Source organism: Phocoena phocoena, chromosome 5 (genome assembly GCF_963924675.1).
Source record: "Phocoena phocoena chromosome 5, mPhoPho1.1, whole genome shotgun sequence".
Classification (NCBI taxonomy): Eukaryota; Metazoa; Chordata; class Mammalia; order Artiodactyla; family Phocoenidae; genus Phocoena; species Phocoena phocoena.
In genome coordinates, this window is record NC_089223.1 from 4,164,073 (window position 1) to 4,187,349 (window position 23,277).

The window sequence follows — 23,277 nt, forward strand, 5'->3', positions numbered from 1 at the left end:
TTGCAAGAAAAACTTAAGGTTACTGTTTATATTTCACTTGTATAAATGAATTCCCTGGTGAATTTGAAATTTTAATAATGCCTTTATGAATCAGAAGAATAAATACAATTTACCTCCTTCCTGTAAATCCAAATATTATGGTGGTTTGAAAAGTGGTTTCAAGTGCTTTGAAATTTTAAAAGATGGTAAAATGGATCACTTTGAAATTAAATAAGTGGTAGAAGTACCAAAAGGGTTATCAATGTATCTTTTTTTTTTAACATATTTATTGGAGTATAATTGCTTTACAATGGTGTGTTTGTTGGCAGGGCACAGATTGGATTCAGGATATAAAAAATGTATTACATAGGTTAATGTAACTCTAGTTTCATGAGGTCACCGATAATGATGATACCCATATATTTCTTAATTCACAGAACATAAAATTATGAAAATAATATACATCTCAGATGACTGTTGGAAAATGGTTTATCTTCCACTCTATTTCTATTTATTAAAAAGTCATTTGTGACCAACAAAATCTCTTTGAATGAGATTTCATTATTTCCCAGTGTGAATAAAAATTTGGATGGAAGTAGAAGTTTTTTTATTTCAAAAAATGGCAAACAAGTTAAGGCTTATGCAAGAAATCAGGAAGGCGTATTCAGTCAATATTAAGATACATGCATCTATGATCTCTTAAAATATTTCTTAACATCATCTTTCTACTAAACTAATAATTTATGTTCAAGCCATTGTCATGTATCAATTAAATGAGTTTGGCCAAGCTTTTTTTAAATTAAAAATTATTCAGGGTTCAAATTACTCTGTATATTTGATATAAATACAACAAAGTTTTTAAGCAGAATTTAAATAATGTATACTTTAATTAAAAACAAAAGCAATGTTTCCTTTCACTCAAATTGACGAATAATCTTGATTTACATTATTAACGAAAAAATCTAGGTTATTTTAGGATCTTCTTGGCTTAGTTATCTAAATCGTCAGCTACTTCCATAGCATATGCAAACTCTGATTCCCCTTTGTTTCAAAGAAACTAAAAGGTATATTTATGTATGCAAAATTACATAAGCATAAAAATAAGTGTCTACATCATGGCAAAAAATGAATTACTATAATTTTACAGTGTTTTTCTTAAAAATCAGTTGTCAATATAGAAAAAAATCTATATATTTCATTATTCCCTCCCCCTTCGAAAAAAAAAAAAAAGGAAAGAAAGGTAACATCTCCATAGTACTGGAAAAAATTCAGCTAACCTCAGCCTAAACAAATACAGAGGAGATTTTAAGCATACCTAACCCAACAAGTAGTTTTAAGAGTTATTTAAGGCAACTATCACTTTTATTTCCCCTGAAGCTATTTCTATTCATTTTGTGAAGTCTATATACCCTATATCACACTGGTGTAAACACTGAAGGATAAAACCCTGGCACTGTGATGTCTGTTGCCTAGCATTCTTAATATACTCATGGGATTATGGTGAATATGTCTACTCATGACATGACAGATTAGACTTAATAGGAGATTTCTCCGTATATATACTAATTTGGTAGGTTTTTCCACTACAGTAAAGGCTCTCTGACATCCTTTTCATGTACTTCAGTTTTGCTTGAACCATATCTTAAAGAACTTTAAAACCTGACATGTTGTTGCATAATGGTTTCTCAAGAGATAGAACACTAACATAACAAGTGAGCATCCTTAATTTGAAGGAAAAAAGAAAGGAATCCATTTGTCTACTTATTCTTTGATTGACCCACACTAATCAATTTCTTTTTCCTACATGGGTAGCCATAGTGAGGCTACAGCTACAGATTTACAACTAAATTAAAATGGTACAAAATATTAACTCAGGCGGATTCACAAGGAATAGTTTTTACAACCTCAAATCACTGTAAAGACAGAGAATATCAGTGCCCCTAATGCTGTTCATCTAAAGAACGCTCACAACTACCACTAATTTTACATTTAAAATAACTTTGCTAGGGACTTCCCTGGCAGTCCAGTGGTTAAGACTCCACGCTTCCACTGCAGGGAGCGCAGGTTCAATCCCTGGTTGGGGAACTGAGATCCCACATGCCATGCAGCGGAGCCAAAAAGAAAAAATAAAGTAAAATAAATTAACTTGCTTATATGGCAAGAAAAAAGAAAAGAATATGATGTATATATGAAATGAGCATTTTAGCCACATTCACAGAAACTTCCTGAAATGTTCTACTGACTTCTATCATTAATTTACATGTGTTCTCAAAGATAAAATTGTTTATTTAATAGCATTGCTTTGTAGAGCTACAGTAGGAGTCTTTCATTCAAAAGGGAGGGTTTTTTTGGTATGATACTTGTATTTAAAATTTTAACATTTTAATAAAACATTTCTTCAAGAAAACTTCATGAATTCATAAAATTAAATGCTATGGTAAAAAATATCTTCTTCCTCCGACAGAAAAATAATATATCCACTTAAAAATAGAAAGAATTAGAAAGCTCAATATGCATTATTGTTTTCTACACACATTTTATTTTGGTTCAAAATATCGCAGTGTAATCTATTGCATACACATATGAAATAGGTCCTGGCAATGTGCACATTAGATTCACATAAGAAATTCTTTAAGTTCTCAGGATGAGCTCTGCCCACCTCTTGTGAAGTAGTGCATTGTGTCATAACTTTTGATGCGTTTCTTCATGCAACTTAATTGTTATCTTAGTCTGTTTTTACTACTAAACAGAAAAACCCAAGTAATTTAGGCGGTCATATCGTTTACTCATTTAGGGTAAAATAAGTTTGATTTACCATTTCCAGCAAAATCCCAAATCGTATGTGACAAGTGGGGAAAAAAGTATGTGGAAATGTGCTATGTGTACACCACAGCTGTCTCCTGAGGAGAAGGCTGTCCTGTGTTTTACTGAACACTTTGGTGAGCTAGCTTAAGGACCTCTGAGGGCAGAAGCAAGAGCTATTTTACTTTGCATAATAAAACTCAGGAGGCAGGTCTACAATGTAGAGTGTTTCTAAATTACATGTTATTAGTGCTCCATTGATTTCTTCAGTGAGAAATGCCATAGAATGAATCTAGTTAGAGGCTTTTATTAAATCCTAGAGCTTGGAGTCTACTAATAATACCTGTACAAACTTTTTATTTTTTAAAAAATAATGAAATCCTTATATTTCAAACATAGCTTGCTTTTAAATCCACCCTTATTTCCCATACAACAAAAATATTACATAGCTAATATGGGATAGTAATCTGATCAAGTGAACATTCTGTCAAAAGAGGGGCTAGCATACTTGATTCATCCACTTTGGGCTCTTTCCTTACTAGGCTCATATAGAGCCTGTTAATACTGGGCAGAGACCAAGTGGGGAATCAGACGAGATTCTCTAACTCAAGAAATAATGAAGATAACAAACTGAACACACACACACACAACACTAGGCTACAAGCAGTCGGTGATTCTCTGTCTAAGCATTTTACATTCCATGTGTGGGCTGTACCAATATGCTAGAGAAGGTGGGAAGTACTGCTTAAGATAAAAGCAAATCCAGTAACCATAATGAAAAAAGAAGAATGGCATGACAGGTCAAAGCTTGAAAAGTATAACGTGTTTACTTCTTTAGAAATAAGATGAGGAAAGTTAGCACGTGTTATGTAGAAGAAGCTTTGCCTCCTTCTAAGAATGGTGGAGGGTTTGCCGACGATGCACTCCATATGCATGTGCATACACACTCTTAAAAGTATATAACTTCTTCAATAAACAATCTATGACTGTCTTGTTTTTTAAGATAGTGCACTAGGCTCTGAGAATTTAGGGAGCTGAGAGGTCCTGGGAGTCTAGAGTTTGTGTTTTCGTAGAGTGGAGAGAGAAGGAAGAAGCTCAGAGAAACTGGAAAAGCGAAGGTCATGGTTTCAGGATGTATACGTGCTTCAGATAGTCACTATTTAAGAGCATAGCTAGATAGAAAAAGTTCCAACTCCTGGGTATTTAAACCCTATTTGTCTGTTAGTTTATTTCTCTGTGGTAGGAATTAGCATATAAGCATGAAGGGAGCAAAAAAATAATTGAACCTCACTGAATTGTGACACTGCCAGATCGTTATCTAGGAACCGTGTTTGGAAACAATTTTTTTTTTTTTTGGAAACAATTTTAATTGCTGCTCATCATCCTGATAATATACTTTTCCTAAAAAGACATGAAACAACTCATATTTTCAATTTCTGATGTGTTTGGGCTTCAATGTAACCAGATAATTTTAGTGCTTCATCCACCTGGCCTGTCCATGAATCAAGTCACAAGTGTAGAGTTGTCTTGATATATGGCCAGCCATATATGTAATTTTGCTTTAACAGATTTGATAAATTATGAGGGAGAATGATATACTTTACTAACTTTCACTTTCACAGAATGTTTATTTTTTTCCCTTAGAGAAGCTTTAAGGAAACATATATCAAACCCAATCCCATCTTAATCATTTTCTTACTATAACTTATAAAGAAAAAGGAGTGCTAGAGACCTCTCTCCAGACTACCACGGTGCCCGCTATGCATTATTTCCTCTTTCTTCACCCCTTGAGTGGCAACATAGCCATTGGCTGTGCAGGGATTACGGCAGATCTGACCCTGGATAATCCCTTAGCCACTTATTGCCGTATTTGATTGCAATCACTCATCGACATTTGAGGGTCCTAAAAGAGTGACTCCAGTTACCACCTTCGTGTTTTCCAGCCCACCCACATTGAAGAATAACACTGAGGTCCACTTTCCATAAGATTCCTGAACTATCCAATCTGAGACATTCACTGGAACCAACTTCACCTCAGGGTATGTGCTAGGGAAGAGAGGAGTATATCAGGAAGAAACTCTTGGAACATTATTTGTTTGCTTATTTGTTTGTTTTGGCTAGCAAGTCAAGTTCAGAAGAAATCAGAGCGTGGAAACTGACATTTTCAGATTTTTATAGAAGTGCCTGTTGCTTTCAAGGTCTCCCTGTCACTGTGATTTACAGATACACTCCATTCATCTTATTGTTTATCATGTAATCACTGATTGAAACCCACACACGCATACCATCCCAACTATAACCATTACTTTTAAGACACCATGCAGTCAACCAATCACCCCTAAAGAAAAATGACAATAATAAAAATATCATTTTCCCAACTGCTCCATTTTCCTCTCAAGAAAAAGGAGTACTTTAAAGGTAGATTTCTAGAGAAATGTAACCCAAAGGAACAGGAGAAGTAGTTTGAGATTCTAGACAATAAGATCAAATGTGGTGTCCGGGGTGATTTCAAGGGTAGGCAAGCCTTTCAAAACATCTCGGATAGCAATAATGTTACCTAAGTTCCTATCTTCCCTTTCTATATATAGAACTAGTCCTGGGGTAGGTAGTAAATCAGAAATGATTGCCTTCTTGTATTTACTATAAGTATCCTCTGTGCCAATTTACACTGACCTACTTGAACTGGATGAGATTAAACTCCAGTTGCACTCCAATTTGAAAGTGGGCAAGAGAGGGGAGAGGTGTGATTTACAGATGCTAGGAGGGTCAGACTGTAAATACATCTTTTTACATCAACTGACACCTGTTTTCAATTGTATCAAAGGTATTGTTTTAGTCGGTGAAAATTTTAAGGAATTTCTATTTATAGCCCTAACTAGCCCAAATGTTAGCTATGCCCTTGTATTTAGGTAAAAATATCTTGGCAGTAATATTTTTTCTTACCTTTCAGCTATTTTTATTCATGACAACTCGAAAACTCTAAGAAAAACTTCGCTAACTTTTGGATTTGTTGTAGCATTACTTCGTGGCCTTCTTAGTGTCTTGCACTAAGCTTTGTCAAATTTCCCTGCTCTGAACCACATTGCCTCCTTCTAGTTCTCCCTTTCAGCCCCGCTACTACCAAAAATAAACCATTTGTGGGAGAATTATCTAAGATTTTTCGAGGGAGATCCAGTGGAATTGTTTCTTCACTCATTGCTTGACTACCTGCTACCCATGTTTCTCTTCCTATTCTGTCGATTTTCCTCACCGCTCCAATCTTCATATAGAAATTTAAAAAAAAATATGGTAACATGATAAATTACTGCCAAACCTATTGTTTTTCACTTCTTATAGGCAAATTCTAGTAGCACCTGCACAGAAAGTTGTAATCTTTATGTATATTACAAGAAACTGACATTTAAATTTTTCTCTCTTCAAAATGGTGCCAAAAATAAAACAGAGTCAATTAGGTAAATGTCCCTTCTTTTTGACATTTGATCTTTAACCCAACCATTGTAACACAACCATTTTTCTGAAAAAAATAAACTTATTTTTAAATTATTTTTTAATTTCTGGCTAATTAAAAAATTGATAACAAAAATCATTAAATTCCCATGTACTGGCCATATCATAAAAATTTTAAGAGTAGTAGAACTATAGTATTATTCAAATATATCTATGTACATGTAATGATATAACAACTTAATTCTTTGGATTCAAATTATGAGTAAAATAATGAAACATGTTGCTTTACATTTGTAGAGCACTTCTGATTAAAAAGATAATGAATTATTTCAATTTCTATGACATTAAATAGATATCATTGACTCTTCTGAGAATTACACACGCATTTTTATTTTTAATAGTCTCTTTTAATCTTACCTATCTGGATATTTTTGTACATAGAAGAAGATAAAATTATAAATTAAAATTCTTCATATAAGAAATTAATATTTCTCAGGTCATTATAAAACACTCCTTTTGTAATGCATAATCTCTTCGACTTTAGAACTATGATTCATGGTTCATTAATGACTTGTTGAAATTTAAGATTTTTTCAAGAAAGTTTTCTCTTAACTGCCAGTCTGAAAAATGTCCGTTTAGGATACATTGCCAGTTAACTGGATGCACGAGTTATTAATGTGAAAAGTACATCAGTTATTACAGATTCAATGACTTATTTTAGTTAAAAAAACGTAAGATATAAAATGTTTTATTCTTACTTAAAAGCAATAAGGCATATAATTGTACAGTGATTTAAATCAATGTATTTCAATAAGCATCAGAAAACCATTTGTGTTATTAACTAAATTTCAAGTAATTTATACTTTCTCTAAATATTTAGGGGGTGGATTAGCCAACTCACACTCAGATATATTAAAAATATCTAATATGGAGTTTTAATAACCTTTAAAAAATGAACTCTGAGTCAGTAAGTATTAATCAGTCCCTTTCAGAAGCTCAGGAACTATGGGGGAGACAGGAGTGTAATATACCCTCTCTCATCTTCCAGGAAGTTTAGTTTAGTTAAACTAAACTGTATTCACAGTTGGAGCTAATAGACACCAGGCTTAAAGAATGGTTGCATGCTGGTCTTGAGTCTTCCTGCACCATCTCTGGGCAAGCGCTCATATTCAAGAAACAGACAAGGATGCCAGTTCGGTTCATGAGCCAGAGCTCAACACTTCAGAGACCATTTTGATTTAGATCAAACTTAGGTTGCATTGGTGTGTCTGGTTGAGCTCAGCCTAGGGCTCAGGTAATCTTCTGTTGTCTAAAGAGAAGGAATGTGTAAATAACAATAAAACCCAAAGAAGTTATTTTCATTAATAAGCTCTTATGCTATAGTATAAAATAGAAATAATGGTATGTGGCCTGGACTGTGTCACGCGGAATGGGATGCAATTCAGCTGGGGAGCTGAATGAATGGGTGGTACCAGGCCAACATTCTCAGGCATTCTTAAAGTGAAAATTAATCTCCTGAAATTCAAATTCCTCAGGACACTCAGAAAGGTACCTACATTAGGCTCTGAAGAATTTCTACAGTGCTGAGAACTTCAAACTGTCTGAAAAAGTGAAATAATGATTCACATTATTTTTAAAGAATGATTTAAAAATAAAATCCAAATAATGATTGATTCGTTTTTTTAAGCTACAAGTTTATCTTTTAGTATAGATGTGAAGTAATTTTGTTTCTCTTAAATTCTTCAGTTTTGATTTACATTACAGACTAAACAAACCTGAAAATTATAGATAACAGAAAAAAAAAAAAAAAGAAACCAAGCAGAGGAAAAAAAAAAACTTTTAGCAAAACTGTAGCTAACTGCAGGGTAGCCCTTTCTCCAGTGTAGATTATGAGTAGTTTCGACACTACTATTATGGGCAGCTTAACTTTCAAACATTATGTTACTGCAGTCCCTAGAAAGAAATGAAGTAAGGTGACTTAAGTCACATTTGCCAACGGCAAATGGTGCTGCTGGGGCATTCAGGCTGAGATCTGTCTGACAGGAGATGTAAGTCCTTCTTCCTATTTACTGCTTCCATACACACCATTCCTGTGTGCTTGATGCCGTGCTGGCGGCCTGTCAGATCTTGTGTTAGCCGCTGAGAAATCAGGTACATAAGAAATACCTTCTTCCCTCAATGCTGTGTAGTCTGGTTTAGGAAGGAGTGCAACACGTCCTTCTTTATTTCCATTCTTGTGAGAAACACGAACCATGCGCCTACCAGTTTTGAGGCACTAAGGATATAAAATCCTGACTCCTGTCCAGAAGTGTTTCCGACACAGGAGATATCAATTATTTGAAGTGAGAGAGCAGCAATCTGAGAGCAATGCAGATTGGTGTGATGAGGGATCAGAGGAAGAAAACTAATATTAATTAAATGCATATTATGTGCCAGACCTTCTGCCTGGCCTGGAATATACACTCAACACGACAGTCAGAAAATAGTCTCAAATTCTGTTAAAGACAATTCTTAAAAAGAGCAACCTCAGGACACAAGCCACATTTAGGTAGGAAAAAATGTTCCATGCAGTGGTAAGAGAATATTACCATATCTATTACCATATCTATCCCTCAGGTTTTCCTGATGTGGAAAAGATCCCCGTTATGTTAAAAATACTTTTCATATTTAACAGTTTAGTTTTGGAAACGCGTGCTGTTTACTCTTCCTCTTCACTTTAGCAGTAGGGATAATTACCGTGAGATAGGAATTGTGATGATCATTCACATTCATTAAAACGGGACTCTATATGCTGGTAGAATTGCTATAATTTAATATAGAATTTTGACACGTATTGGCAAAACACCGATGCATTTGACTCTATATCCCTAAAAGAAATAAAGACATTTAAAAATATCCTCAAGCATACTTTTCAGTGTTTCTCACAACATATATTAATAACTGAAATAATATTTTGCCTTATATGTGTTCACATTATTTGCATGTTCCTCTAATTATTATTAGCTCCAACTTCAGCTCTGTAGTAATCATTTCGACCCTCAAGAGACGTTATGTTCTGACAGCATATTATACAATACATACGAGCCCAGAATCCCACATGGTATTCACTGCATCCAGACAAAGTTGAACTCCTGCCTCTAGTAGCGAACTTACCCTAATGATCCAATTTACTTGTTACAGGGGAAAAGACATACCCCAGATGGTATACTGTTAACCGTATGTGTCATAGATACAAGAGTTTTGACCCAAAGAACTGTGTTAATAGTGCATTTAAAAAAAAATAAGCAAAGTTGATAACAGTATATTAAATACAGTAATAGGGAATAGGAGAATGAGATAAATAAAAGCAAATGTTACACATTAAATTATTTACCAGTAATAATTTATCAGTAACTTGAAAATAACGAAAAGATATTTATTAAACATATCACTCAATGGCAATTAAATAAAATTTTATCAACAGATAAGTATCAGAACATTATATATTTTTTAGATACCACCTCAAGAGGGGCCATTTTCAGTTTCTCTGCTGATTTCTTCAGTCTCTTAACTCTTGCACTCAGACCTAAAGATTATTACTTTAACGCAAATGCAAATACTTTTCAAATGTGCTTCACTTTCAATAAGTTCCACTTATTTTCCATAAAAGCACTGTGACAGATAGCGTGATTTTTAATCACTTCATTGCAGAGCACATAATAGGCATTCTGAAAATCATAATCAGTTACTTGACAAACATATTAACTCTTTGAAAACATACACTCGGCTGTCCAAAGCTTCTATATCAACTTGACTGTGAGCCCCAATTCTAATTTATGAATTTCCCTTTTTCTTTTTGCAAGTTGAATTTTTCACTCTTTCAGAATTCTTACAACTCCAACTTTTAGACAAGAAGATTTTCACGTTAATTCAAGAGAAACAAATATACACAAGAACCAAATAATGGCTCATATAACATATCTGAAGCAGTTTCCTCCCATCCACATCCCCTTGAAATAGAGAATAAAATATTAGTTTGGTTCAGATTCACTAACATTGCTAAACAATACTTTAAATACTTACATAAAGTATCAAGAGACGTAGTATTAGAAGTTGTGAATATCCAAAGTCTCCCCCTGTTAAGTATTTAAACCACTTCTGTGAACCTTTCGAGTGATGTCATTAGGAGTTATTACTTTTTTACCTCTTGTGAACACACAGAGAGATATAACACGCCCACACATTTTCTCCAAGTGCAGACCTCACACATTTCATTTCAACTTACTATACGCCCTGATACAATGTTATATTCATTTCTATACGGGCAAAACAATACAAGAATGTTCTTATAACATGTTGAATAGATGTTGATGTGAGTGGCCCTCTTCTCTGAAAGGAACTCAGGCCAAGTTCGAACATTTTGCAAAAGCCTAATCCGAAGACCTTAAGAGCAATTTGCCAAAATATTAACTGTAAGATTGATTTAAAAATGCAAGCATACCTTTATAGATTCACTTCTCAATTACACATAAAAGGGAAGAGAAGACAGGAAATTCATCACTAATGTTGCTCAATAAAAGTTCATCAAGCAGACGAGACAGAGCTCCAGTACAATTATGTGTGTATCTGTGGTATAACTGAATTTTTCTGTTGGTGATTTCCCGTGGCTTTCTACCAAGATTAGAGAGAAATCTACAAACCAGTGCTCGTCCGCGCACTCACCTCACGTGGGTGATGAGGAGGGAGGCGGTGGGGATGAAGAAGTCGTCCGCTCGGTCGAACTGCTTTCCCACGGGCTGGGTGTGGATGGTGTGATGTGGCGCGTCCCCGCTGGCCAGGGTTATCACCTAAACACAGCACCACATTTAGATCTTGGCCGTGCAGGCCCTTAATGGGATCAGAGATGAAATAAATCCCTGGCGGTTGTTTGCACAGGCTCTTTGTTTTCAACCTCAAAATTAGTACATTGTTAAGCAAATTGCAATTCTGCGTTTGCTTATTTTCAGTGTAAAAGTTTCTAAAAGAAAAAAAAATGGGAAACATCTTTTTCTTGAACAATTTCTGCCTAAAAGATAAAATAAATATACATATAGGTAACTCCTGCATTATAAAAATGCTATTGCTATAATAAGAGATATGAAAGCAAGCGTACACATGACATAAATGAGATGCTGCCTTTCTTTTCTTTCTTCCTTCTTCCCTCCCTCTCTTCCTCTCTCTCCCCCTTCCTTCCTTCTTTCCTTCCGTCCTTCCATCCATCCTTCACAACTTGACTGAGGAATAAATGATATATTAAAAAAAAACCTCCCTCTCTTATACAAGAGAGTTGTAAACATAGGACAGAAAACTCTAAAATATATCATTTGAAATATTTTTGCTCTTAGAATAGATTTACATATTTTAAAAATTTCCCTTTTATAAATTGAAAACGATAAAGTTGAATAAGTTTTAATCAAAGAGGTCTCTTCTAACTATTCGTCATTAATTGGTTTTTAAAACTTTCATAGTTTATTAAAGAAAAGATCACTACATTTAAGCTCTTTTATCCCTTATATCCCATTTTGCATGAAATTCTATCAGTTCTTTCTTCTGATTTCTCATACCTTCACAGCTGTCCTATTGTCCCTGCTGCACAACCACTGTTCTGTGTTAGCTTTTTAAAGTATTTTCCTGCCTTTATTTTACCCCTTTTAAATCCTTTCTACATATGGGCACCAAATCAAACTTCTTAAACTTTTGACTGCCTAAGTTAAATAGACTATCTTCCCTCAAAACTGAGTGTCTTCCTTTGGTTTTTAGGACAGAAGGAGATAGCATTTTTAGTTTTAGATTTTTTTTTAACCCTAAAAAGTTAATTTTTGTTTATTGCAATGAGCATAATTTCATTGAGTTACATTGGGAATTGCCAAGTTCAAGAAAATAGAGTAATTATTATAATAGTCAAGAAAGGCTCAGTCATGTTATAGTCACAAACCAAAACAAAGCAGAAACAAATCTTTACTTCTTTACTACTTACTTCTTTATTTTTTAATAATAAAGACTTTTGTTTCATACCTCTTACTTTCCTAGAGGGCTTTGGTAGGATATCTATTGTTTTTAGTGTTTTTAATTCCGATTTCCATGCGGAAAGAGCAGCTAACTACCTTGAATGTTTCCATTTATGAAAGACCTCTTTTGCCAAAACTAATCATATGGCCTCACCCAACCAAAAGAAGCCCCCCCCCACCATGTGCCCAGAGGAAGAGAGAACCAAAGTATGTGATAACACTTTAAACATACTCTACCTATTTTATTAATGAGCAACAGTGAGAAAGTCCTCACTGGATTTTAGCCATTCTTAATTATGCCTATAAGACTTTAATAAAACTCAACAGGGGTAATAACAATGGAACTCCCCAAATTTTCTTCCCTTTAGATTGTATAGAGGTACATAATTCTCAAGCTGCATGTACGTGTATTTGAAATTAATAATAATACTTAGACTGACAGCAGCAATAATAATACTTACTGAGAGCTTGCTATGGACCAGGTAACACTTAAACAACACTGTAATGTGTGTATTGCGTCCCAAACTTACTGACGCAAAAATATTTCACGCCACTGAAGGCAGATTAACTGGACCTCTCTTCTGCGCGTGGCACCGTCCTAGGTTGTAAAAAAATACAAAGCCACTTCCCCAGTTCCCCTCAGTCTGGACTTTGATGGGTTGAGGTCCTTCTCGTTGCTGGAACTGAGCAGGGAGTGGTGAATTGCCAGGTTCAGGACTGAGCTCACTGAAGGACACAGATTGATCTGTGATGTACCTCAATCAATAAGCCCAATCTGACAACAATTCTGAACTCGTTTCTGACAGCATCCTGCTGCTGGCCCGTCTTTATGTGATGCCTGCTGCAAACCCAGAGCTACCACCTCCCACTGTCACCCCGTCTGGCTGGGTCCTACTTCCTGGCCAATGGAAGAACGCCAGGACTTTATTCCAAGTTGTTTCCTGGGGATATTTTCTTCTCTAATTGTTGTGCATTTACAAGACATGACATACAGGTTGCAAAACTGTGCAGATGACAGACTAATGAGTTTTAGATTTTTACAGAATTTCTTAAGCTTTCATAAGACGTAAGTGCTCTTTAAAAAGAAAAACATACTATGATAAATATTCAGACTTCATCTGAGAACACTAGATGGAAAATCACTGTCTTAAATACCTAAAATTACGACAGTTTATGGGTATTAATTAATTAATTATAAATGTCACAGAAAATAAAACATATTGCTTTCATAATCGACAAAGATGTACAGATTTAATTATACTCAACAGGGAAACACAAAGGAGGGCTTTCAGACCCTTGATAAAATGTTTTGCGCCTTCAAGGGTGAGAGGGTCCCATTATAAGATATAACACATTAGGGCTAAGAAGTTACTTCCTAGCCCTCAAGACCTGGCGTCAATCTCTCTCTCCAGTCTAATCTTTCACCAACATGGCACAGGGACACTCTGGCAAAAATGAGAGCTTGACCATGTTTTTGGTTTCAGTTCAATTTCTCCAGAGGAAAACCTGTTCCCCTTTCAAACAAATCTCAAATCCCATTTCTTTCGAAGATATTTTCTGGTAATCCTGTTGGGAGACAATTATCCATAAATATCTTGACGTTTCCGCAGAGTCAAGTCTTTCTGAGCAAAAAGCGCGCCACCCTGGTTAAAGGATGATCATGCAGCAGAAACGCCTCTGGAAGCTAGAAATAGAGCATTTCTCCTGAGAGACTCAGAGACTTCACTCCTCTGAGCCCATTACTCAGGTGCCAGGGTACTGACCTTCCACTCCTCTCCCTGGAGAAGACTTGCATGCTTTCCAGACTAATACTCTCTTCTCTCTCATGAGACGGTGGGTTGAGGTGCCAGCAGCCTAAAATAACTTAGAGACACATGATTCCAGGCTCCTCCTGCAGTAGGACTGTGTTGGTCATGAAGGGTGACACTAGCCTCTCACCGCATCACCCCATAGGGGTTGGGGCCAGAGAATGAATACTAACAGGCTGCATGGGTAAGAAACGGTCTGTTCTCTGATCCAGAGACCCTGTGTTTCCTGTCAGTCTGTCTATCATCTACGATCTATCTGTCTATCTATCCATCACCTATTTATCATCTATCTGCCTTATACATACATAAATACACACACACACTCTTCATGTAAATAAGTCTTGTCGTATTTTAAGAGTAATTCTCAGTTCTCACATTTTATTTTATATTTGCAGTTGTGAAACTAACCTTTCACTTCCACCCACCAAGTATTTTAAAAATTCACTAAATCTTATTAGCATAATTTTTATTAGACATTCAGAGAAAAAGAACCTGTTTTTAGATGGCTGGACAATGTGTGGGAAGTTTCTCATCAACTCTACAGATAGTCACTGTCAAAATGTGTATATATGTATATATATACCCTTATCTGTCAATTTCTCATGTAAACAATTTCAAAACATAAGCAAATTTCACAAAAATGACAGTACATATTCCCAATTAGAAGTGAACCTGCAGTCAGATAGTAAAGTACTGTGTGTTTGGAGAGCACTGGGGACCTGCTTTGAGACTCTGTCTAACTCTCCTGGTCTCTATCTCACAGGACCCACCCTCCAGGCCCCATTTAAAACAGATGGAAACAAGAAAATTCTCATGAAAATTCGAGGGAGGTAGGAAACGTAAATCATAATTTTTTTTCTTAATGGCTTCAGCTTTGTCATCGTAGGTTATTCTTTTTGCATATAAATCTAATGTTTGGAACGTCTGAACTAAAATATTTTCCAAGCAAAAAGGTACTTGAGACACAACATTTTTTTCCCTTACTGTGAAGATCTAGGTGGAAGAATATCATTGTTAAATGGTTATGTGTCCAATTAGATATTGAAAGGTTTAAAGATCATTATTTTCTCAAATATACTGAAATGTACTTACCTGTAGTGTTGGAGAAGTCTTTTCCATGGTACCCCAGCTTAGCACCCAGACTTGATCATGTGATTTGTCGTAGTGTAATTTAACAGGGATGGGGTCTGTGCTTACTGCCTGTAATAGATAGAAGTTGAAAAAGTTTTCAGACCGAAATATCAGTTTAAAACTAGGCCAAAAATTATAGAAAAATCCAGGAGTTTAGATGTCAGATTAAAAATGTATGCTGCCAATGATCTAATTTTCTAAACCTTTATTTGATTAATTTGGAAATATAATACATTACTCAAATATATTTTTGCACAATTTTATATAGTCTTACATTCATTCATTACCTATGCAAATTCATTACCTATGCAAATAATGGAGAAGCTATTTAGAAACTCAAGATATAAATGATTAATATGTGCATTTTAATCAACTGTTGAGTACAGGTAAGAACTATATTTATGCTATTAGATTTTTCTATCCCACTGCTGATTATGGGACTTGACCATTTATAATGCTAAAATGCCAAGAATCTGATATATGGTTGTAACTCTAATAACAGATTACCTAATTTAGTTTCCTTAATGAGAAGTCTAAAGCCACAGAAAAAGAAGAAGCAATTTTCTGTATCATACTTGATATGGTAAATGTACTTTTCTGCTAATATTTATAATATCTAGCATTTACTGAAAACAAAACTTCCAAAACACGCATTGCTGCCAGAAAGTTATTTCACTCACCTTAATTCCAAGCTATTTGTATCATAAGCTAATACCTTTTAGAAGTAATTTCCTGCAATATTAATAGTTACACATTTTCTAATTTAATAACATAGAACAAATTGTTTTCAGTAAAACAACCTTTATCCAATATTGAAAACGTTTCTTTCCAAGCTCTACTGAATATCCTTAGAGAATTTCCCAAGTCCTAGTTTATAATGTAATTCTCTTCTCAGTGGATTAAATGTAAACTATAGTTGTAGTTGAATATATAGAGATTCATATTTTAACTAACACTTTGGCAATTTAGTCTTACTAAAGTATTTCTTTTCTGAAATCTTGCCCTGTTTTTATCTATTTAAAATTCTCAATATTCTTGGATTAGAATTAATTACTGGATTTCTGAAAAGACCTATTTAAGCATTTCTGTATTAGTGTCCTCACCCCTTTCTTTCTGGCTAACAGAGCCACGATAACATTTTGGGTTCAGCTGGGCAGTGATGTTCTAAGGGAAGGTAGCCCACCCGAGGACCAGCAGAGATTTAAGCCAATGACTAATCTTATTCCCCTTTGACAAGGGTGAAATTTCCCCGACTCCCTAGAGGTGAGGGAGAGTCACATGGCATATCCTAGTTTACACATTGTGAAGATTAAGGTGATGAATGATTTCTGAGAGTGAAGCATTTCCATCGAAAGAGACAATAGCAGGAGGAGACCTCCACGCACCACACTTTCTCCTTCTTCCTGCTTTGAATGCTGTCAGATGAGGATATTAAGCCTCAATTTCTAAAGCCATTTTGAGGTCACGAAACAATAAGCTTAAGAAGGAAAAGCCACCACTTTGAGGATTCAGCAGGAGAAACATGAAGGGAGACTGAATTCTCCATGATAGTCTTGAATTGCGGCACAAACCTAGAATAACCATCCCGAGACTTGATGCTATTTGGGATAACTATACAGTTCTATTGCTTGAGGAATAGCTGGTCTGGTATTGGATGAATCGTCCTCAAGTGAATGCCAGACGTTTCATTTCGATTCTTCATGTACTGATCAATAATTTCAACGGATGTATAGCAAAAGAGCCATCATTAATCATGACACTAATAACAAGGCAGTAAGATTCCTTTGATTTTTCATATTTTTCCCTTTATATGTTAAACCTGATCTATGTAGGATTATAATAGCCTATTTTGCATGCAACTTAAAATGGAATAATCTTTAGGCATTTAAAAAGTTAAAGATAAAATAATTCAATAGGCAACAGAAGCAGCAATAACAAAAAGACCTCATTGTTAATCAATTGTTAGGATATGGTTATAAAAATAGCAAAGATCCTTAGATAACTTTATAAAGTAGGGAACAATTTGAATAAAAATTTTCAGTTTGCCAGCTCTCATAAATTTCTTTTCTTTCCACTTGGCCCTTCATAAATATTACCTTGTAAGGACACACCACGATCCATAGGTTCTGTTAATGTCCCCATAAGACGTGATAAGAAAACTGAGACACTTATCTTACCGGCAGTCATCCAGCCAGTGAACAGCAAGCCCGGGATCTGGGTCTGAGTTCTTTCCCAAAGTGGGAACCTCCCTACCTATGAAAGACCATTCCTCCTAGTGGACAGTTTCATTCCTGACAATGTGTGGATATGTTGCCCTCTTATTTATGCTTCATAGATAAGAAACATTCTTTTGGGTTTTCTTCTTTTGGAGGGTGAAGAGAAACCCATGGGACCCAAGTATATGCAGTATCATTTGTATAAGCAGTACAATCCCAGGGGAGAATCACTGAGAGGCCGTATACACCATGCTTATGTGCATGTATTCGGAAGCTGACTTCAAATCTTAGTGTCTTCACTTAAATTTAAATAATAATAACTTGGGAACTTACTAACACTTTCTGTGGCTCAGTTTCCTCTATAATAAAATGGAGACAGTAATAACACCTACTTCAAAGGGTCGTTGTAAATACTGGGTGAGGTAGTAAATATAAAGTGCTCAGGTACGCCTGATGAATGCTAAACATGATGGAAATACCACTGCTCCTACTATTAGAAAAACTAACTGAACTAGAGTATTTTCGTGACAGCATTATAGTGTTTTAGAGATGTAATGCCCTTGTTTAGCAAATGAAGAAACTAGAAGAGGTTATTTACTTTAATAATCACAGTCTCTGTCCTGGAAGAGTTTATAGGTGAGAGGGTGCAAGAAGAATTTAAAATAACTTGATGCCTGTCACAAAATAAAAGTAAGGGCCAAACGCCTTGGAAGCTCAGAGGAAGAAGTACAGAGCAGGATGGGGGAGAAGAAGAAGTGAGGCTTTAATTGAGTCTTGATTTATAAACATTTTCTTTTACAAATGGCAGGACAGAGACAATTTTTTATTTATCTTATTTTTTTTAATTGGGGTATATTTGCTTTACAATGTTGTGTTAGTTTATGCTGTACAAAAGAGTGAATCAGCTATATGTATACCTATATCCCCTCCCTCTGCATCTCCCTTCCACCCCTCCCATCCCACCCCGCTAGGTCATCACAGAGCACTGAGCTGAGCTCCCTGTGCTACACTGCAGGTTCCCACTGGCTATCAATTTGACACGTGGTAGTGTATTTTTTAAAGTTAAGTTATGAGAATATATTTCAGGAGGTGTCAGAAGGCAGTTCACAATTAAATTCCTTCAAATAAGTGAAGATATACGTTTTTGAAGGAAGAAAATATCAATTTTCAAAACAACTCCTCAATTTGAAAGGAAAAATCTATTTACAAGTTTTCAAGTGTGCAGATACAAAACGTTTTACGGAGGAAATGTTGACATGGTTTTCGGCAAGGAAATCATACAACAATGACAAAAATATGTGCAAACAACCGTATTCAGGATCATCTTTCCATAACCCAGTTTTCAGTCAAAAAACAGAAATTTTCCTACATACATGGCCAATGTTTGAAAGGGATAAATTACAGGTGTTGACTTTTATAAAATATCTGCTGGTCTACTTTGGAAATTACTCTAAACGTTCAATTTAGACCATTAGCTTCTGAAAAAGAGAAAGGCACTATATTTGACACACATAAGAAATTTGTGCCACAAGTAAGCCTGTAAGCCTGTGTTATAAAACAGATCTTATTTTTGAAAAAGACAGTATAGAGTCTATTATCCTTAATGGTCCTCTCTCTCCTCTACTTCCCATCCTCACGCCCCAGCTGGACCTGCCTTCCAAACGCTGAGCCCTTTGCAGCTCCTGCCCTGCTTAGACCACATAGGGGCCTCTATCACCTCCAACCTCATCTCCTGGTTTCCACCCTTCAACTTTCTACTCGTCCACTTTCTCGACAGATTCGTCAGAGTGATTTGTTTTCTTTTCTTTTCTGGTGAGCATCAGGCAGATCATGGCACCAATGTGCTCAAAACACAATGTCTTCTCAGTTCCCTCAGAGTAAAAGCCAAAAGCCCTTATAATGACCTGTCGCACCTGGTCTTCTTGCTCAGATCCTTCACCTTCCAGGCTCCCCCCGATGGCTCCAATCCAGATGCTCTGGCTTCCTTGCTGTTCATCCAACATGCCGATCACACTTCTACTTTTTGGAGGCTTTTCCCCAGAACCAAATGCCTTCCCCAGATAACCCAGTGTCTACTTCTTGGACACCTTTGCTGAGAACTCACCTTGTGGGTGAGGCCAGCATGACCACTCTATTTAATAGTGTACCCAGCCTGCCCTTCATCTTTCACTTTCCCAATCCCACCTGGTCTGCTCTGCCATTTTACCTTTTCCAGTGGCACTGACCACTTTCCATATCGTAGAATTTACATATCATTTTTAGTATTCTTAGTTTTTGTTGTTTGTCTCTATCCAGTGGGCTCTAGGCTCCAAGAAGGCAGGCCTTTTGTGTCTGTTTAGCTCAACGGTATCACTTACGCACTTAGAACAGTACCTTGTAAATTGTAGTATTCAGTATATAATTAATGAACATCTACATCTACTTCATTGGGAAAAGCAAATTGCAATATTGAACAACAGGACAAAAGGCACTATACTCAAGATTATTACTTTATATAACAAAGACAACTACACTCTGCACTAGGCTTGTTATGAACAAAATTTTTCTCTAAATATTTTACAAATACAAATTATTATTTTAATCTTGACAGTTGTTTTGTTGACGTGTACACTATTGATATTTATATAGATAAAAGTAAACAAAAGACTAAGGGTACCAACGTCCATCCCTACAGACTATAAAATTCACACTCTCCTCTCAAGATAACGTCATACCCACCATCCAATATACAGATAAATTCAGGTCTCCAACTTTGGTCCATATGTTAAATATTTATAAAATGTAACATGATTTTTTAAGATAAAAATAAAAATAAACAGTGTCTTGGGATTCCCTTCTCACAACTAGTCATCTTTCATTGCCCTTGTGTTGCATACATTTCGTTTGGAGACCATTAGTGTAAATATTTTTTGTTTCTGCAGCCATCGAGCATTTATCAAGAAAAACAATGTAAATCAGTATGTAATGTTCAAGAATATGTGATTGGAAAAAAGCACTGCACATATGCTTATCTTTCACCTCAAAATTACCTTATGTGCATAGAATGCTCAATTAGTACTTAGTATAATTTGCATTTGACTACCAATATTATTTTGCTAGAAAAATTGTTTTCAAACTTTGCCTTGAGAAGCTTACAGAAATGAGCCTATTCACAGCAGGTGCTTTGAACTGCCCCATAATAGAACAAAGGGGCTCACTTTTGATCTATTGAATGATTCTGTGAGACTTTGTTTAAATACAATTTTCTGATACTATAGTTTGGAAATTTCTCTCCATCCCATAAACACCGTAATTTTCTGTACACAGTAGTCTTTGCTTGGCCTGGTGATATTCAGATAATTAAGCCACAATCCTTCTTCCAAAGATTTATTGATTTATGAGACATATTCAGAAGTATCTTTCAAATAACTTAACATTTTGTTATTGTAATTAATAGTAGTCTAAATATTCAGATCCTAGAATCATATTTCTTATTTTCCCATGTAAGTACCATTTTCAGTGTTATATTATCATGATGAATTATCTTCTTATCCTATTCCTTTGTAAAAATGTGTAAAATATACTACATAATGTAATAACAAAGTTTTTATCTGTTGTAGCTTTATAAAGATACTGATATTTTTTCTTTAATATTTTAAAGTATTGTTTCAAACACTGAATAAGGATACAATTTACTTATAGTATGAGTTCTTTTTTTTCTTTGTAGATCTATAAATTTTAACTCCCTCATAATCCCGACATACCTAGTGTGATACAAACTTATCAGTATTAGAGACCTTCAAGATGGCTGAGGAGTAAGACGTGGAAATCACCTTCCTCCCCACAAATACATCAGAAATACATCTATATGTGGAACAAATCCTGCAGAACACCTACTGAAGGCTGGCAGAAGACCTCAGACCTCCCAAAAGGCAAGAAACTCCCCACATAACTGGGTAGGGCAAAAGAAAAAAACAGAGACAAAAAATAGGGATGGGACCTGCACCTCTAGGAGGGAGCCGTGAAGGAGGAAAGGTTTCTACACACTAGGAGCCCCTTTGTGGGCGGAGACTGCGGGTGGCAGAGGGGGGAAGCTTCGGAGTCGCGGAGGAGAGCACAGCCACAGGGGTGCGGAGGGCAAAGCGGAGAGATTCCCGCACAGAGGATCGGTGCCGACCGGCACTCACCCTTAGTTTAGAATTTAGAGGTTATTATTGGTAGATTCATTTATTGATTTGATTGCTCTCTTCCTTCTTTTTATATATATATATATATTTTTTTTCCTTTTTCTCTTTTTGTGAGTGTGTCTGTCTATGCTTCTTTGTATGATTTTGTCACTATAGCTTTGCTTTTACCATCTGTCCTAGGATACGGTCTGTCCTTTTTTTTTTCTTAGTATAGTTTTTAGCGTGTGTTATCACTGGTGGATTTGTTTTTTGGTTTGGTTGCTTTCTTCTTTCTTTCTTTCTCTTTTATTTTCTTTTCTTAATTATTTTTAATTTTTTAATTTTTAATATATTTTTTATTTTAATAACTTTATTCTCTTTTTTTCTTCCTTTCTTTCCTTTTGTCTCCATTATTTTCTGAGCTGTGTCACTATAGGGTCTTGGTGCTCTGGCCAGGTGTCAGGCCTGAGCTTCTGAGGCGGAAGAGCCAAGTTCAGGATATTGGTCCACCAGACACCTCCCAGCCCCATGTAGTATCAAACAGCAAAAGCTCCCCAGAGATCTCCATCTCAATGCTAAGACCCAGCTCCACTCAACGACCAGCAAGCTACAGTTCTGGACACTCTATGCGAAACAACTAGCAAGACAGGAACACAACTCCACCCATTAGCAGAGAGGCTGCCTAAAATCATAATAATGTCACAGACACCCCAAAACACACCACCAGACACGGTCCTGCCCACCAGAAAGACAAGATCCAGCCTCATCCACCAGAGAACAGGCACCAGTCCCCTCCACCAGGAAGCCTACACAACACACTGAACCAACCTTAGCCACTGGGGGTAGACACCAAAAACAATGGGAATTATGAACCTGCAGCCTGCGAAAAGGAAACCCCAAACACAGTAAGTTAAGCTAAATGAGAAGACAGAGAAACACACAGCAGATGAAGGAGCAAGATAAAAACCCACCAGACCTAACAAATGAAGAGGAAAAGAGGAGTATACCTGAATAAGAATTCAGAGTAATGATAGTGAAGGTGATCCAAAATCTTGGAAATAGAATGGAGAAAATAAAAGAAATGTTTAACAAGGACCTAGAAGAACTAAAGAGCAAACAAACAGTGATGAACAACACAATAAATGAAATTTAAAATACTACAGAAGGAATCAATAGAAGAATAACTGAGGCAGAAGAATGCATAAGTGACCTGGAAGATAAAATAGTGGAAATAACTACCACAGAGCAGAATAAAGAAAAAAGAACAAAAAGAATTGAGGACAGTCTCAGAGACCTCTGGGACAAAATTAAACGCACTAAAATTCAAATTATAGGGGTCCCAGAAGAAGAAAAAGAGAAAAAAAAAAGGGACTGAGAAAATATTTGAAGAGATTATAGTTGAAAACTTCCCTAAGAAAGGAAATAGTCAATCAAGTCCAGGAAGTGCAGAGAGCCCCATACAGGATAGATCCATGGAGAAACACGACAAGACACATACTGATCAAACTATCAAAAGTTAAATACAAAGACAAAATATTAAAAGCAGCAAGGGAAAAACAACAAATAACATACAAGGCAATCCCCATAAGGTTAACAGCTGATCTTTCAGCAGAAACTCTGCAAGCCAGAAGGGACTGGCAGGACATATTGAAAGTGATGAAAGGGAAAAAACCTACAACCAAGATTACTCGATCCAGCCAGGATCTCATTCAGATTTTATGGA

General features: G+C 35.8%; 1 protein-coding gene across 3 annotated transcripts in view; it reads right to left on the bottom strand.

Annotated features, from left to right (window-relative positions):
- FSTL5 (follistatin like 5) overlaps positions 1–23,277 on the bottom strand; it is a 656,124-nt gene that overhangs the window by 28,154 nt on the left and 604,693 nt on the right. For all 3 annotated transcript variants that reach the window (XM_065877718.1, XM_065877721.1, XM_065877719.1), the window contains 2 exons: positions 15,155–15,262; positions 10,930–11,054 (listed from right to left, as the gene is read on the bottom strand). In XM_065877718.1, coding sequence (XP_065733790.1) covers positions 10,930–11,054; positions 15,155–15,262 — 233 coding nt within the window. The remainder of the gene's footprint in view (positions 1–10,929; positions 11,055–15,154; positions 15,263–23,277) is intronic.